Source organism: Notechis scutatus, chromosome 2, assembly GCF_049901735.1.
Source record: "Notechis scutatus isolate UNSWTSFEM ecotype Mainland chromosome 2, rNotScu1.2, whole genome shotgun sequence".
NCBI lineage: Eukaryota > Metazoa > Chordata > Lepidosauria > Squamata > Elapidae > Notechis > Notechis scutatus.
In genome coordinates this window covers 181670982-181690384 of record NC_142010.1, presented here as the reverse complement: position 1 = coordinate 181690384, position 19403 = coordinate 181670982, and the positions used below count along the sequence as shown (strand labels likewise).

General features: G+C 35.8%; 1 protein-coding gene across 5 annotated transcripts in view; it reads right to left on the bottom strand.

Annotated features, from left to right (window-relative positions):
* The window catches only part of PALM2AKAP2 (PALM2 and AKAP2 fusion), a 248614-nt gene that overhangs the window by 132415 nt on the left and 96796 nt on the right, over positions 1-19403 (bottom strand). For all 5 annotated transcript variants that reach the window (XM_026672320.2, XM_087957561.1, XM_026672319.2 and 2 more), the window contains exons 4-6: positions 10866-10980; positions 8647-8668; positions 4152-4253 (exon numbers count right to left, since the gene is read on the bottom strand). In XM_026672320.2, the coding sequence (XP_026528105.2) occupies positions 4152-4253; positions 8647-8668; positions 10866-10980 (239 nt within the window). The remainder of the gene's footprint in view (positions 1-4151; positions 4254-8646; positions 8669-10865; positions 10981-19403) is intronic.

Sequence of the window (19403 nt, the reverse complement as noted above, 5' to 3'; positions counted from 1 at the left end):
AAGTATAGTCAAATGATTGATTAATAATGATACTAAGGTATTTAATTTTTGATTGACAATATGAGATTATATGTAATGTGATTGTAACTGAAGACTACGAAATGGAAGCACAAAACAATTTGTAAACCAACCGGCACACTGTATGTACATCTATGGAAGATAGCTTGATGTTTTTATGTGTTGTTTGTTTATGTTTGTTTTTAAAAACCAATAAAAATTTTTAAAAAAGAGATGCAAGTATAGAAAATAATGCAAACCTTCCTGAACTGTTTATCGTTGTACAACTTAACAAAACTGAGCAGAGTACCTATATCCGCTCCCTGGAGCTTGTACTGTTCCTCTTAGAAACAATTCCACTTAAGATTCAGTTACTTTTCCCACTCCAGGCCTCCCTAAAAGGAAAGGGACCTTTTCATCATCTAATTTTTTTAAAAAAATAATCTTGGGTTTCATATTTACTCCAATTCACCTAGCTTTAAAAGCAACATGAATGCTTAGAGGGAACAGAAAAAAACAGAAATGAAAAATAGTATGGGAGTTTTAATTAAGCCTTTTAGAGCTATATATCAGTATATCAATATATATAATCTTCCACTTTCTCATCTGAGTGTGGTCTGCTTCATCGATACACATGCCATTTAATTTCTTACTGAATGACTAAATATAGTCTGCAATACCATAGATGTGATCATAATGCATGTAGTAACTCGAGGAAAAGCCTTCATAGACTCATGGAAAGTACTGTGTTCTGTTGTCATAGTCCTCGACTTACAACAGTTCATTTAGTGACTTTTTGAAGTTAGACCATTAGACCATTAGTCAATGAAAAAAGTGACTTATAACCATTTTTCACATGTACAGACATTGCAGCATCTCCATGGTTACATGACCAAAATTCATGGCAACTGACTCATATTTATGACAGTTGCAGTGTCCCGGGGTGATGTGATCACCTTTTGCGACCTTCTGACAAGCAAAGTCAATGGGGAAGCCAGATTCACTGAACAACCGTGTTACTAATTTAATAACTGCAGTGATTCAGTTAACAAATGTGGCTAGAGAGGTAGTAAAACGGGGAAAAATTCACTTAGCAACTGTCTCGCATAGCAAAAGAAATTTTGGGCTCAATGGTGGTTGTAAATCAAGGACTACCTCCATTTGTGATGGGTCATTCACACGTGCAAGTTACTTCTCATTACCATATGCATCAAATGATGGCAATACGTATCCCAAAAATATATAGAAACTTTACTGAGAGGAATGTGGAAGGGGACAGTTTAAAACTAACACCACAGTCAAACTTATCTATAAATGTCGCATGACAAACTTTTGAAGAATTTAGCCCATGAATGGAACATTTCATGCAAGCTTTTAGTCAATACATTTTCCAGGGATAATACAGGGATATCAACTGACTGCTGGTAATCCCTGAAACTACTGTCTTTTAAAAGCTATTAATTGGTCTCAAATTTTCAACTCAACTCTTAATCAGAAAATACTATTAATTAATAGTACAACATAATAGTATTATAATAATGCTTAAGTAATCTGTTAGAAAAAAAACGAAGATCTTGATAAAGGTTAACAGAAGCAACTGGAAGGAGGTTTACAGGGGTATTACAGATGTCAACCAAATGTTGCCCTCCCTACCCCCAAATAATCTACTGATGTTTTGTCACTTTCCTGAAGTGTGTAGAAAGTGGCCTGCCTGTTTCTGTAAATTGTTTTGCTATATCACACCAAAATTCTAATGCAGATGTATATAACTTTGTACTTCCAGATGTCTTGGTGGATATAACCTGTGTATCCGCCAATCAGCATAAACGACAGTTCTGGCTCTACATCTAATGACAAAGGCAGATGTCCACTGTTGCTTGTTTTCAACAACTGATTATAAAAAAACCCAGTCTTTGCACTGTGGGGACCAGAGGTTCCTTATGCGGATTTTGTTACTCTGAGTTACTTGACCATTTGAATGTTCATTTATTTTAAATATTTACATATTTTATACACAATGATCATATTCCAAATACTAATGTTGTTATCCTATTACTGTAATGTATGGATGTTCAACTCAGAACACCCAGTGAGTTCAATAGGTCTTAATTCATGCTCTATATTCTTAGGCCTGCCATTTTATATATCACAAAGATAACTAATATGAGGATTGTTCACTCATTCATTCACTCACAAACTATTTTTAACCAAACAAGCAAGCATATATTGTAGGGAAAAACTCTAGTAGGGGCCTATAAGTTTACAGGTTCTTTTTAAGCTAAAGCAAACACAAAGAAAAGCAGCAGTACCAACAAAGGAGAATATTTATAGCTCATGTGCTGACATGAGGGATCCTTGGTGCTGTCTGAGCTTGGCGGTTTTCTGGCAGATGGCACTGATGATGTTATCTAATTTGGGTAATGAAATGTCTTAAAGAAAACAACCAAACTCAGAGAGAACCACGGATCCCTCAATAGTAGCCATTTTATATAGAGATCTCATCTATCTGAAGTTTGCTGTGCATGCTTATATCTAAGCTTTGGAGATAATATGAGCAGTCATATTTTCCTTTGTATAATTTTTAGAATAAAATATTCCTGTGAGGTAAAGTAAGCAGTAAGCTGGTTGCTTTTTTATCTGAGTACTTTGGCTCTCCTCTTGAGTTATGTGAAGGAGAATTATGCCATCTTTAGCACTTGAATTTTTGAGTGGCATAAAAGAGAAGATTAATGTTATTTTCTGTGTTACTATTATATTTTTAATACCAGGAATGAAGAGAGTAAATAGTATTTTTGGTACTTAGCATCTTGACTTAATGGAATACCCTATCTTTATTTATTTATGTAAATTTGGGCACTGCCTGATTCCAACTGACTGAGAGCAGGACAAAAATAATATATGAAAATCCACAACAAACAAAAATAAGATGGGATCCAGGCACAATATACAGCAGAAAAGACAAATATCAATCCATTGCACAAACACACAATTGAGATGTTCCTTGAAGGAGGTCCCATAGAAACATTAGCATCTAAATCCCTTTGTCCATATTTCATCTTATGAGGACTAATTATAAGAATCTCTCTAAAAATAAATATATATAATGAAATCCCAATAAGGGCTTGTGGGGTTTTATTTTTTTAAGAGATTGAACAGTTCCATATTGGTAAACACTGTGCTTCTCATATTGAAAAACATATTTAATCATATGTTAATTCCTGATTTGTTAAAGTGACAGTGCATTTGAAAGCCACAATCTCTGTGAATCTGGGCTCATTCAGTATTGTATAGTTCAGAAAATGTTTGGATTTGCTTGCATGATTGTCAACCCACAGTTGTGTTTATTAGCTTATATAATTAAATAATGTTCTACTCAGGTTTCATGAGAATGGGACCCTTCCTCAATTCCATTTGTTAGTAAAGAGGTTGGTTCACTTTTAATTTTCAACACTTTCAAATATGCAATCACTCTTAAGACAAATATATTTGGGTCCACTATCTCAAATGTATTTCCAATGAGGAAATAATTAAATAACAGCTTCTGGGGTCATTAAATGGGGAATGGTAGAAATAACAATTTCAAATGGCTTCATCAAACTTGAAATACTTAAATGCAAATGGTGCTTTTTACAAACAAATCATTAAAAATAATTGAAACCAATGAAATGTAGACAAATATATGAGAATAAGTGCCACTGGATTTAAATTTAATTCTGAATGAATGAATGAGAAATAAAATTGAAGCCATTAGTAAATTAGGCAACAATTAACATGATTAAGTATGTTAATTTGCTGGAAAGTTAGAATTAATTTTTGACAAAAACTTTATTTGTGGACATAAATACTCTTACTGCTTTTGTTTTTAAATAGATAAACCATAATATTAGGTTTTCTATTGTCTGCCTGTTAACAATTGTTAAAAACAAATCAAAACAATTCTATTCTATAATAGCTCATTCAGCCTATGAACAAATGCAACAAGTCTCTTTAAGTTTAGGTGTGGTGTCTGCCAAATGATTAGCTAGCTATCCTTTCTCTATTCTACAAAATACAGCTGGTTGTTAGTCCCAGATAACCCAACATGTTTTTTTCTTTTTCTTTTTAAAAAGATCAGACTTGCTGAAAGAATAAACCCAAATTCTATTGAGACTTACCAGTTACCCTGCTTGTTCTGTCTTTCCCAGGAACAGTCTCTGTTGCTTGTGAATAGAGAGTTGTGAGTTCAGGGATCTGGGAGTAAATGTAATTTACTGCATCTAGTTATCAAAGAATGGGAAATACAGTTAAATAAGACCCCAGAGCCTTCATTGCTTAGGCAGCAGTGTCCTCTATTTATTATCCCAAACAATAGACATCAGAAGCTTTGTGCCAGATAACTGAATTAAAGCAGCAAAATGCAGAATCAGTGTGCTTTGATTGCCAATCAATAGTCTAGCTGAGGCGGGAGAGAAAGACCTGATGACTAAGACTTTGTTTTTAGTGATATGGGTGAAAATCATGTCAGGAGGTTCCATGTGCCAGCAGGTCAATGACCTCTGGAAATGAAATGGATCAAACAGTAATTTGCCTTGTAAAACATGGAAAAACAGTATGGTGCTCTGTATAGCATCTTTGCTTAAGTAAATGCTTTAGTTGCTACAATTGGTGTGGTGGGTGGGTTCTATGGGTTTTTTTTTTCTTTCCAGGGGCATAAAAGCTATTATTTATTTATTATATTCAATGTGTGGGTTAATAGAGGTATGAACTATCTGTACAGGTTAAATGTTTATTGGGTAACATAAATCAATATAGTGCCCCTAACTGTTTGAGAACATGTATTTTCTTAACGGATGTTTTTATCCACTATTAATGTATTATAATGTGTCAGTATTTTTATGTACAGTGTATATTGTAAATAGTGATGTGTATTGCTGGTCTAAGACTGTAATAAAGTTATATTCATTCATTCATTCATTCATAAATCAATATAGTAAATAATATGATTTGAACATTGTTGAACAGAGACTGTTGGTACATTTACAAGTTAACTATGGTTGAATGTTATGTTCAGAAGCAAACAGATGTTTGTACCTAGAAAGTTTTGGTACATCTTTTTATGTTTGCATCAGAATAATGAGCCGAACAAGAAGTCTGCATAGGCTGAATCTAGCTCATTTGTAAGAATTTACTTGCTTCTGCTACATGGGTAATCAGTTTCAAAGATAGAATGGCGGTATAGAAAAGATGAAAGTTGTCATTTTCCTAATTTCATATAGTGCTAAGGCAGAGAAGGATTTTTAAGGCGTCTCTTAATGGTTAGGTAATATCATATGGCAATAGGGAGATTAAAGGTGTTTATATTTGAGATTAAGCATTTTGAATTGGGTGTAGAGACGGGGCAGTCACCAGCAAAGATCATCTAAATTAGCCCCATCAGCTCAGCCCAGCACATATTACTGGGCCATGAGAGGTAGATCAGTAAGTCATATAACCTGGTCAGTAACAATTTTAACCTTAAACTGAATGCTTCAATTAACGATGTCACTTGAACAGAGAAGAAAAGGTCAACAGAAGATTAGTCTTCTATTTCTGCTGCTGATACAGATAAGCCCTCAAGTGGCCCTGCAAAAATAGGGCTGTTGAAAAACGGTTTTTCTTTCGTTGTTCACATAAACCCACAGCCATATGAGGGTAAGCTTGATAGCAGCTCCATGTTATTTTAAAGAATGTGATAGCGTTAAAAAGGGTCTCTTCCCATTTTACCAAGGAATCTTATGATTCATTATGTGCAGCACACATAGTTGAGTAATTCCCTTTAAATCATGGCTATACCAAAAGGATTGTATTCCTTTTTTTCTTCACTGATTTTTAGATTCTGGACAGTCACCATATACGGTCCATACACCATGTATAATTCAATTCATCCTAATAGCTAAAAAATATGTTTGTACGGCTACTTTAAAAGGTCTTCATTTTTTTTTCCTGACAGAATTAATTGAGTTTTAAAGGAGAACAATTAAATGCTATGCCACCAGCTATAAATAGAAGAGGGCAATTTAAACCAATTATAACAAATACATTCCAGACAAATTTATTAAAGGAAGATGTATCCAAAAAACCAAACACATAAAAAAGGCATATAAAGTTGGACATGACCGAATGGTTAAAACAACAATTTCTAGAATCTCCACAACAAACAGTCATGCCACTGATAGTACAAGTGGAGATGATTAATCATAAGACTCCATGGCCTTTTGCTACATCTCCAGTTTAAATTAATTCTCATTTTATTACTCCTTCCACATAGATGATGCTCTTTCCTACTTTCACTTTGCAAGTTTGCTGCAGTGCATAACTCCGAATGTAATCTATGCAAATAATTATAACAGGGACTTGATATTTCTCTGGTGTAGCGGACAAACTTCCTTGTAAAAATGCTGGGATGTCTGCATGAGAATCTTATGTGATTCTGTAATTTGGGATATTATTTTTAAATTGCCTTAAAGGAGCTAGTTTATAGAACAAACAATTCATTAATAACCGGCAGGTAGAAGAGATAATGTGCTGAATTTTAGAGGAGGAGCCTTGCAACATCATGCCTATTTATTGTGCTATTAATTTTCTTTCTTAAAACAATACACAGGTAGTCCTCGACTTACAACAGTTTTTTTGGTGACTTTGAATTTACAATGATACTGAAAAAAGTGACTTATGAACATTTTCATAATTGCAGCATCTCCATGGTCACATGATCAACATTCGGATGCCTGGCAATTGGTTCATACTTATGACAGCTGCAGTGTCCCTGGGTCATGTGATCACCTTTGGTAAACTTCTAACAAGCCAAGTCAATGGGGAAGCCAGATTCACTTAACCGTGCTCCTAACTCAACGACTGCAGTGATTCACTTAATAATTGTGACAAGGTCATAAAATGGGCCAAAACTCACTTAACAACTGTTTTGCTTAGCAACAGAAATTTTGGGCTCAATTGTGGTCATAAGTCAAGGACTACCTCGGGGCAATTCAACTTATGCTAGTATTCATTAGCAATAAAAGGATATTCAAGTAACTCTATGATTTATAAGATTAAATTGCACCTAGGCAGTACTGTTGTTATATAATGATTATTGCTGTTTTAGTATGCAGATTCAAAAATACTGTTAAAAAGGTTTATACATAATGGTATACTATAACCAATAAACTGTTCCAATAAAAACTGTCATAATTCAGGGTACATATCTGGGCATAGCATGTTATTAAATAGTAATTGATAACAGCAATGTGTTGAGTCATGATGTCTCTCATATTCGGCAAGCAATTCCTTCTTGGTTATTTTAAACAAGCCTCCTCTAGTTTTAGAACTCGGTTGTGATTTATCCATTTGGAGATGTACAGATAGCTTCTTATCCTCCTTTGAAGATATGAAACTCATGCTGTTTTTAATGACTAACAGCCTAACTTGCACCTCAGCAGAAATGTGTTACAGAGCACCATGGCCTCTTTGTAAATTCAGAATTCTGGAATCTTACAAGTTACAATATCAATTCCATGCTGGTCTGGAGTTCTGAAGACTGAAGCCCAATACATCTGAAAGGGAACAATATGTCTGTCTGTCTGTCTGTCTGAATGTATGTGTGGGTTATGTATGTATGTATTTATGTACAGTATGTATGTATTTGTATCCCATCTTTATTATTTTTACAGATAACTCAAGGTTGCAAACATATCCAATGTACCTTCCTTCTCCTATCTTTTACATGACACCCTTGTGAGGTGGGTTGGGCTGAGAGTGACTGGTCCATATTTATCCAGATGACTTTCATGGCTAAGGTAGGGCTTGAGCTCATGGTCTCCTGCTTTTTGCCTGGTGGCTATCTGGGCATGCCATTTGAATATATGGTCTGTGTGTGTGTGTGTGTGTGTGTGTGTGTGTGTGTGTGTGTGTGTGTGTGTGCACGCACATACACACACACATAGGTATGCATGCACTATCTAGGTGGAACCCAGATCCAAATGATTCTATATGCTATCAGGGCGGAACTCCACAGAATTTTTGGAAGCCACTCCCTCATAAGTATGCTTTCGAGGACTGCTGTGTCAATGTGTTTTACAGAAAGCAACCAGGTAGGCCTGTCCCTAACAAACATGCCTTGGCAACTTCTTTCTATGCCATGTCCTCAACATTCTGTAGTAGTCGTCCTCAATTACTTCTGATTTTAATATTGTAATTTCCCTTTTAGCTCAAACCATAATTTTTGCCCTGGATATGATCTAGCACTTTTCACTTTTGGTACTGATGCAGTCAAGGGTCTGGGATCTGCACACCTCTTATACAGGTAGTCCTTGACTTATATACATATGCCCTGGTGCTCTCAGGTATAGATATAAAGAATAGGGTTTATCTTGAGCTATGGCACATGAAATCTAAAGAAAGCTTATTGCTGATCTCAAGGACTTTTGAAAAAGCTTTATTCCTTATTCTCTCTTTGGCCAAGAGTATTTTGAAGCTTAGTATATCTGTATCTACAGTATATCTATATCTAAAGTATATCTATATCTGTACCTATATCTATCTATGTTAAAAAGTTGTAAAGTAGTAAATAAAATGCTCACATATAATAATTTATAGTTATAGATAACAAGTACAAAAGCAAACCAAATTACTTACCTCCATCTTGGTGTGAAAAACTCTGAAATATCAAAGCATTGGAATAAATTAGTTTTATATTATATTTATATATTTATATTTATATATTAGTGTTCAAAGTGCTTGGCACATAGTATATTAATATTATTTACAGTAATCCTATAAAACAGGAATAGGCAGGAAGCCATTCTTAAGGGGTCCCATTTGGAGCTGATCACAGGTGGGGATTAGGCTTACATTTAAATATAATTCATGCACATGTTTTCTCTTGCTCAACTATATTCATGCTCAACTCTTCCACTGATGCTTTATTCAATACTTTGTTTCTGACCTTATTTGTGAGTACACTGTATTGCGAACAGTTGCTGGGGTGCATCCACAGTTTCGTTGTACTTGTACAATGACAGTAAAGTTTTTCTAATTCTAATTCTAATGACCCATTCATTTTCCCACTGCTGTGAGATCTCCCAAATTTAATTTACATGCTCTTCTTCTTTCATTCTGGCAATAGAAGTTTGTCTAGGTGCCAACACTTCCTTAGAATTCATAAATGTTCTTTGTAATAATAAAATAATTAATTAATTAACCTTTATGCTATCCAGCTTGCCTAATTCTGTTTTCTTCTTTTTCCTACATATGTTCAGCATCCCAACAGCCTTGTCTTACATGGCCTTAATTTTAAAATGGAAGTTTCTTTGAGAGAAAACGATTTCTGCTCCTGTTGGGCAGGATGAATATTTCAACTTTCTTCCAGAATATAGCTATGCATGTGGATCCTGCTGTGAAATCAATGTAATTTGTGGATTATTACTATGGGAACTACAGAGTCTGTGCTGAATTCAGATCAAGTTCATTGCTTTCATCTGCCTAAAATGACCTCCCCCAATGCAGCGCACTGTAAATTCCATTTTAAGTATCTTAATTAAGTACTAAATGAAGTGTAGCTTCATTCTGTCAGAGCAGGGGTAGGAAGCAGGGTCATTTCACTGATGTTACTGAGAGAAAAGTTCCTTTTGACTCCATTGTTCCTGAACAATTTCTATCTAACCAGATATTGTAAGAACTTAGTGATAGTGAGAGCTGGTGCATAAATTTTGTTTTCGCCTCTCTCTATCAATATTCTTTCTTCTGTGGTGCATTTTTAGATTATAAAGTTTTACTTGTGTAGTTTCTAACTGAAAAGTGAGACATTCTGGTTGAGGACCAGAAAAAAATAACAATTAATTGAATTAATTTGAATTTGACGAAGTTAATGTCCCATAACTTTAGCTGACTTGGAAAAAGGAAGAATTATTGAAAGAGAACACTTGAGTTAATAATATTCTAGGATATTATGAATTTCTTTATTGCTAGCTGCATACGTTCAAATTTCAATTTCTTCTTTTGCCTAAATATGTTCAACATCCTAACAGCTTATTTGGAAAAACAAACTCTTCAGTGAATGCATAAATCAATGATAGTATCATGAGTAATTTTATACATGGGGCCACTTGGAATCTCTGAAGTTTCTTGGCAGTTAAACATAAGGATTTTTGCAGAATGAATCTCCATTTGGTGCTTCTGGATTATAATAATAATCTGTATAAACAATTTTAATACCAAACAAGGACTTTAGAATATTTAATCTTAAATTTTCAAGGTAAACTAGATAGCATTCGGTAATATCTAAATATATAAGCCATTCTATTTCCACTTATCAGTCATATAGTGATTTTTTTTTAATCACTCAAGCTGCAGGACCAATGAGCCAGTATTCCTGAAATTGGTACCCCCTAGATATATTTCAAATACAAGGCCCGTCTTCTCAGTTAATGTAGCAATAGAAGGAATGGATTTGAAGTTAGGGAAGTTGCTATAGAATGATACTTGCCTGTGGGAAGGTAGTTAACTTCACTGACCTCTGTAAGACTTGCTTTTGAGTAAGTATCTAGCCACTAAATCTCATTTTGTGTTGTACTGACCTTGTTATCATTTCAATTAAACCCATATGTTGAAGGCAAAACCTTCTCATGGTTAGCTTGAATATCTGGCCACTCTATATAGCCTATAAATTAGTGTTAAAGGTAGGAATCAAATCTAATAAACAAATAAAGCTTACTTTTCTATCGACTTATCTGATCTTAGTCTGACCCCATTCTTCTGTGGAGTTTCTCCATTATTACCTATCTCTATTTATATGTAGTTGGAAAGAAAAGTTTTCTCTTAAGATCAAGTTGTTTGGATTTTGTTTTTCAGCTTACCTTTTGTAAATCCTCAAAAGATTTTTCTGTCTCTTTTAGTTTCTCTAAGATGATCTGTTCTTTGGCAGATATTTGGGATTCTTCACATTCAAGCTTTCCTATTTCTTGTTCTAATCTGGAAAATATATTACATAAAAATTTATTCATTCGGAAAGATATGTCCAATCAAGAAGGCATACATTTGGCTTAACTGCAAGATGTTATCTATACATGCAAATGTATCCCATTGTTTTCTTTAATATCAAATTATCAATATAATTATTGGCAATTGAATAAATAAAGTGAGGAGTAATTAGATTATGATGCAATTCTCTTGTTTTAATTCACTTTCAAATAAAGGTGCTGTAATCTGGACTGGGAGTATTTTGTGCCAGGAAGAGCAAGTCTTTCTTTTGCAGCTTTCGTCCCACAATAGGAAGGAAAGGAAAGAAAAAAGGAAAGAAAGCAATAACTGACACCAGTTATGGACAAAACTGGTTTACTTTAGAAATAAGAATATTAACAAGAAAATAAGTAAAATAAGTTTATTATAAGTACACTGTAATCTATATTTCAACTCAAAATGTAAACAAAACCTGCATTTGAACTGATATACAGCAATTCTTTTGGATTAATCTATTCTGGTTTGCAGATATTCTGGATAACTACAATATGTTACCTTTTTATTATATTTCTCTTCCATATTTACTCAATAAGAGTTTTCTCTGATCATCAATTTATCCTGACGATGATGTAGGTTTATTTGAGAGAACACATCAGGAACACTGTAAATAAGGAAATAGCTACTCCCAATTATCTGGGAGATTAAGAAGGGATAGTTTTACCCTAAGCAGCTCTGGGTTTGTTTTTTTACCCTACAAGGCCCTTTCCCAATCAGTTATCCAAGAAAAAGAGTTATAGAGCAGCAGGAAAAGCTATTACAATCTCCATTACAGAATTTTCTACTTTCTACTGGAAGCCCCTGAATCTTTATAATACTGGTTAAGGTCACAAGTCCCATCCACTCTTATAGAGGCTACTAAAATCATTGACCAAGAGATCTGACTAGGTTACTGGCTCACCAGGTTAATTATGTGGAGGGAACAGAGCAGTGGTGGGATTCAAATTTTTTTACTACCGGTTCTGTGGGCGTGGCATGGCTTGGTGGGCGTGGCAGGGGAAGGATACTGTAAAATCTCCATTCCCACCCCACTCCAGGGGAAAGGTTACCACCGGTTCTCCGAACTACTCAAAACTTCCTCTACTGGTTCTCCAGAACTGGTCAATACCACCTCTGGAACAGAGCCAGAATGTGGTCCCTCTAAGAAATCTCCTCATTCCAGTCAGACCAATTTTATTGTGAAAAATCTGAACTTTTGCAAGGATAGAACACAGATTGAATATATTTATCATATCACATGTGTTAATCTACTGATTAAAACTAAAATGGCCATGTCATCGTTTTACAAGTATCACCTATTTTGCTCATTAGGATTAGCTGCCCTTTCTACATTTTCTTTTCTTTTCTTCTTATTTTACTGTTCCTCCAACGCTGTCATTAAGGATGTTCAGATGCTTCTCTGGATAATATTTATACATTTGATGAAACTTATAATATACATACATTTTGATAGAGGAAACTAACAAAGCATGTAACAAGGATTAATTTCATGGCAACCAGATTCTAGAAATGACACCTCCTGATGAGGAGCACTGTTATATGAAAATAATGGTATATATCTATGAAACTGGCACTTATTCCAAGAATTAACTGTCTCAAGTTAGTTTAATAACAAGATGGGCAGTATATAAATTTAATTAATAAATTTTTAAAAACCATATTTTTTTTTAAAAAAGGAATGACTTTATAATATTGCATAACATACATTTGTTTCCTAATTTCTTAGAATATTCCATCACTTGGAATTAACTGGAACTCTTTTCATTGGAATTCAGTATTTCAAAGGTTCATTTTAAAAAAAGGGTAATAACTGTATTTCAATTTCCCATTTCTTCCAACTTGGCTGTTTAGTTTAAGTTCCTTTCTTTTCAAGCCCTGGATCCTTCATTCATACTCTCTTAAAGGCCTGAAGATTGAGTGTGTATTAAAGTCTTGAGCTTTCTTCCTTTTGCCCTTTATAGTATTGTCGGTCAAGTACCAGAGAAATCAAGAGATCCAGGCAATTCAAATGTGTATAAAGATTTATTGTAAGCTTAAGCTCTCAGCAGCCCCCAACCTTTTGAACCTGCATTCAGCAGGTTCTGACCAGTTCTGGAGAACCAGTAGCAGAAATTTTGAGTAGTTCAGAAAACTGACAAATACCACTTTTGACTGGAGATTTTACAGTATCCTTCCCCTGCCATGCCCACCAAGCCACGCCCACAGAACTGGTAGTAAAATTTTTTTGAATCCCACCACTGTTTTGGGCACCAGGGACTGGTTCAGTGGAGTAAGATTCTTCCATGGACTGGAGGGGGTTGGTTGGGAGTGGTTTCGTGTGCTGCCTGCACTCTGCCAATTGAACTTCGCTTGTTTGCATAGCCCAGTTTCTGGCATGGCGTGGACTGGTGCTGGTCCATGGACCAGGGGTTGGGAACCCCTGCACTACAAGAATCTGAACTACTAATGCTCATGAGAAATTAGTGGGAGTTAAGAATATAAAGGAATTCAAAGTGGACTGGACTTAGATCTATTATGGGTGTGAAGGGACTCATGACTGATGATGTGTTTGACGCCTCCCTCAGGCTCAGCCTCCCTCAGGCTCATCTCCTACATCAGCTCCTTTTTCCATCCTGTGTTTTGTAAAGATTTCAATAACCCAGTTTATGGGTTAATTCAAAATGTTCCTTTCTGCAAATACAATGCATATATATCCCAGACATAAACTGTTTCAACTCCTACCCTCAAAACAACACTATAGAGCACTGCACACCAGAACAGTGGACAGTTTTTCCCTGAACGCCATCACTCTGCTAAACAATTCCCTCAATACTGTCCAACTATTTACAAAGTCTGCATTACTATTACTATTAATCTTCTCATCACTCCTTATTGCCCATCCCCTCCCACTTATGACTGTATGACTGTAACTTCGTTGCTTGTATCCTTACAATTTATATTGACTGTTTCCTAATATGATTTGATTGTTTATTGTACCCTATGACTATTATTAAGTGTTGTTGTACCTTATGATTCTTGACTCTTGACTAATGTATCTTTTCTTTTATGTACACTGAAAGCATTTGCACCAAGACAAATTCCTTGTGTGTCCAATCACACTTGGCCAATAAAGAATTCTATCTATCTATCTATCTATCTATCTATCTATCTATCTATCTATCTATCTATCTATCTATCTACCTACCTACCTACCTACCTATCTATCTATCTATCTATCTATCTATCTATCTATCTATCTATCTATCTATCTATCTATCTATCTTATGATTTGTTAGCACTTAAAGGTGGTTTCAATTTAAATACAATAAGAAAACCAACAACTTAAAATGTTTCCAGATTATACGCATATATTTATAGGAGACTCCTGTGTATTCCTGAAGAATTTTGTGCATTTTTTATGCAGGAAAATTCAAACCTGCCCTTACCTGATCAAAAATAACATCAGAATTGGCATTCATTGGCAAATATTTAGGCAACTATTAACTACTGATTGAAAGTGAAAACTACCTCAACCTATTATATCCATTTCTCTCATTACAGTAAAGGTACTGGGAAGTTTCCCTTGTCCAGTCGCGTCTGACTCTAGGGGGCACTGCTCATCTCTGTATCTTAGCCGAGGGAGCCAGCATTGTCCGAAGACACTTCTTGGTCATGTGGCCACTATACACTGAGGTACCAAGTGGTACCTATTTATCTACGTGCATTTGCATGCTTTTGAACAGCTAGGTGGGCAGGAATATACAGTACACTATCTATAATTTACTATCACTCATAGACTCTTACCTCTATGGAGGGGAAGGAAAACTTCTGATGGGTTTTTAACACTGAGGGTTTTTGTTTGCTATGTATATCATAACTAGCGTAAAGAGGAGCAGCATGTAGAAATAAATTTTATGGAATCTGTATCATGTGCCTTTGGCATACGCCAGGAATGTAAAACAGAAAGCAGCCCTTTGAGTAGAGGAATTCTGCATCTGGAGTGAAACAGAGTGGCAATTATGAAGCTTGTTTTTGTACATAACCGTGGGGAAGCCCTTCTCAGCACAATTAAGTGTGTGTTTAGAGTGAACATTTGAAATTAGAACAGAAAGCACCTTCAGTAGACCACAGTCATGAAATGTGTTGAGTGCTGGCACAGCTCATGATTCTTTTGTCATGTCTAGGGTTTGTTTTTGTTTTTTAATCTCCTTAATGTGCTCAATTCCAAGTGACACAGCTACAGTTTTCTTGGCAGTCAAATGAAATGGTGGTTTTGACTTTCCAGACTTTCGTATATAGCCCTGGAATTCCTAAACAGCCACTTGCTGAGATCACAATAGTTTAGAACTGCGATGTATGAATCGTATTTCAAACCAGACATAACAGTAAGGATACAATCCGCAGGGAAAAGAGGTACACAAAATATAATACATGTATTTTGCACAGATGCTTCTTTTTAAAAATAAAGAGTAAAGAATATGTTTGCCTCATTTCATGGGATGCTACTCAGCTGTGCTCAATTTCCTGGTGTTTACACACTCCATAAAAACAGAAACATAGTTGTCTGGGGACAGAAGAAAATGTAGTGATGGAAGTAGAGAAAGTGGGATGTGTAATCCTTTCCCCACTGATCATTTTTAATTCAGTATTATTTCCAGTTCTTGCTATTTTTCTTTCAGTAGAGTAGGGGCCAGGAGAGAAATTTTGATTACAAATGGACAAGAAAGCTGTCAGTAAATTTGGCCCACAGATGTAGATTTTAGGTACAGTGTTCAGGCTCATAAAACTATTATTGAAACTGAACATTTTCAGAAAAATAACTCAAGTATATGAAAACAGAAATAAAACTTCGTTGATGCAACTTTTTGCTGCGTCCTTTTCTTTGCCTACTAGATCCCTATCTGTTCCTGCTGTCCTGGAGGAACAGCAAAAGAGAAGTAAGGGAAGGGATCAACAGTATATTCCAAGCCCTTCAAACAATTATTAGAAAAAGCTGTATTGTCCCTTTAAATGGATGAACTGCAAAGCAAAACTCCTTCAGCATATATAATGCAGGATGAGTACTTGTCATAACCATTTTTATTCCAGTTTAAAAATTAACATGGAAAATAATGAAATATTATATTCTCTATATACATATATTTCCCATTGTGAAAATGTCATGCATGTGCTCTAAGGTGCTAAATTCAGCTAATAATTTGTATTTGCATTAGCAATATTTCTGGACCCTCCTGCCAAAAATATTAAATGTGTCGTGCAGAATTTTAATACGAAGTCTTAATGTCATATAATCATGGGAGTTTTAGCTATATTAAAGGTGTTTGAAATTTTCTATTAGCCTCTCTCACACAGCTATAAAGCCTAGGTTCTTTACCAAACAAGGATGATTATAAATGCCCATTTATTTATTTTAATTTGCTGCTCAACTAGGCATGTTATGTCAACTACATATAATGAGACTGAATTTTAAAAAACTTAGGTGAATGCAACAGTGGTGTATGGGGGTTTTTTTGTTTTGTTTTTGTGGATTCCAGAATACATCATGACTGTGTTGGGCAAGTAAAGAGGACATTTACTAGTTAATCTTAGGGAAAAAGCAATGAGAAACATAGACATGTTTTTAAGGAAATAGACATATCGACGGCAAATTAAAGCAATTATTTTTTCAAGGCTAATGTATGAATGGTGAAGTTGGATACTGAGAGAGAATAAAAAAAGAATGATGTGTTTGGAGATGGTTATTAAAGTACTATGGTACTGAAAGAGGAACCAATCCTTCAGTTCTGGACTAAACGAAGGCTGACTGTTCCTCTGAGGCAATGATAAGCAAAAATTCAGGGGTTTGGGCATGTGATGAGACTTGAAAATAAAGCAGAAAAAACAGCTTGTTTTGCAATGTCCAGAGAAGTAGAAGGATAAACAAGGTAGATGGATGAGATCAAAGAATTATTGGAAAGCCCTTGAAAGCTGTGGCAGGAGAAGGGTCAGAATAATTGGTATTTGTTCATGTGCCAATCTCATTATCTGTAACTGAAGGCATTTCCTGGCAGGAAGTCCTTGACTAACAACCAATGGCTTAGGGGCCATTCAAACTCAACCTGAAGGTATTTGTGGCCTGGTTCTGAAGTCCCAATAGCCAGGCCCTCCCCCATCACATTTTTGGCACTCAGCAACCACCCCACATTTATGGCCATTTGCAGCATCCCACAGTCACGTGAACACAATTTATGTCTTTTGGTGAACGCAATTTATGTCTTTTGCTGGAAAGCGGCATTTACTTCGGCATTCGCGTAACAACTGCCTCAAAAAATGTCATAAAATCACGTTGGTCATGTGATGACCTGTTTAATGACCAGCATGACTTATGGCTGTAATTCCAGGTTCAATTCATCCTGTACAAGGACAGGATGACCTGTAGTTGCATTTAACCCGGCATGAACATGGCCTAGCTGCATCTTTTGTCTCTTGTGTCCACATGACATTACTTTCATCTCATTCTCAAGTGATATTTCAGACATCTTAAAGTCATTCTTAGCTGTTCTGGTGTTAAAGTAACATCTCCCTTAAGCTGACAAGATGTGGATTCAACATGATCCTCTTTAGAAGCCACTTGGTGAGTGTTGCACTCAATTGTTTGCCTAAGGATTTGAAGTACTGGCTTCTTTTAAGTTGGTGTGCCTTTGCCCCCTCCCCCCGTTTCATGGCACCAATCCTTCCAGGGGCATTTTGCTCTTAATAGTGGAAGAATTTGTTTCTTCAAATCCGGCTCTCTCCTTATACCTGTCCAGTCTGTAATTGTCAAGCAATCCCTAATATGGAGACTGGGATCGGCCCCAACAGTCGTTGGTGGCAGCTGGAGAGGACTGCATGGAGAAGTGGAAGAGAGACATAAATTCACTTTCTGCTGCTTCATGGCACAACTCCCGAAGTCTGTCCACTCTAATTCAGGCTACTTTTGAATGCTGATTTAGTGTTCTTCCAATATAAACCCAAGTGCAAAAGGAACAAGCCATCAGCTCTGGTTTGGCACAAGTGTTTTATGTCAGCGTGTTCAAAGGGTTCTTGATAATCAGCTAATATTAGTATAGTATTCCAGTAATGCTATTCTGGAATAGTATTAAACTTCTGTCCAAACAGAGCCCAAAGCCAGCTTATATCGCTTGAGCTGCTGCTGAAATTCTTCTTCCACCCTCAGCTCTACAATTTAATGGCTGGCTGGTGTCGTTTAGGGGGGAAGGTGGGGGGGAAGCAAAGCCAGAGAATACATGAATCCTGACTTTAATGTGCCCTCTACACTGTAAGTAAGTACAAATATATTTGCCATCATTATGCCAACAGCAGAATAGAAATAGCCAGTAGGACTGCAAATTTTATGCTGTTATAATTTGAGGTTATCTTAAGAACTAGTGGAAAGTACTCATTTAGCCATGAGGGAGGGGTTTCATTTTGATTTTGCTGTAATTCTAAGAATTTTCTTGGATATAGATTTCATTGTTTTCAGTTATTTATTTCTAAAAATACCTTCAAAGGCTGAGACTGAAATCCTAACTATATTTGCTTCCACTACTGTTATTTTTAGTCTGGGCTATCCATTTGATTTAACGTTTTAGCTGCTTTTGCTTTTATTTTTCAGTTTTGTACATTGCCCAGAGTCCATTGGCGTTGGATGACTAATAACTATAAACAAACAAACAATACTGAAAAGCATTGGCCACCAAGTTATGTCTACATTAACGAACCCAATAACAAACTGGAAAAGTGCAGCTTTTGATAACTTATAAAAATATATAAGCTGTGGGTTGTAGCTGACATTCAAAATGTAATCTAGAAGTGACTTGGAGTGAATTTTGAGCTGGTGCAAAATCTTGATAAGATTAAAAAGAGCATGACCATTTTTATTCCTTTGCAAGGCAAATGCATGAACAGCTTGATCATGACTTCCACACTTTAAATTCCCATACCCCCCATGGGAAAAATATTTGAATTACCCAGTTGAGCAAGAACTGGTAGACATCTTAACACATCATATAGGCAAGACTGTAGCCGAATCTTGACAGGAGCTATTATCATTAAGGGACATCTCAGTGCGATGACTTGTCCAAAATGCAGTTGCTATCCAGTAAGCTGATGATAAACTAGGCTTAGAATAGGGTATCTCACCCTTGGCAACTTTAAGGCATGTGAACTAGTTCATATTGGGCCAGTTTGGCTCAGAAGCTGACAGAAAGCAGAAGAAGAGGCTTCCCAGCCTTTAAAAAGGTTGGCTCTATAAGGAAGGCTAGAAAATGCATTTGCTTGAAGTAAAGTAGAATTGTGACGCCATTCTCTTATCTTTTCTTTTCTCTTGCTTTAGAAAAATGCTATATGTGCCATCTTTTCTCTTCATTCAAATAAGCTTG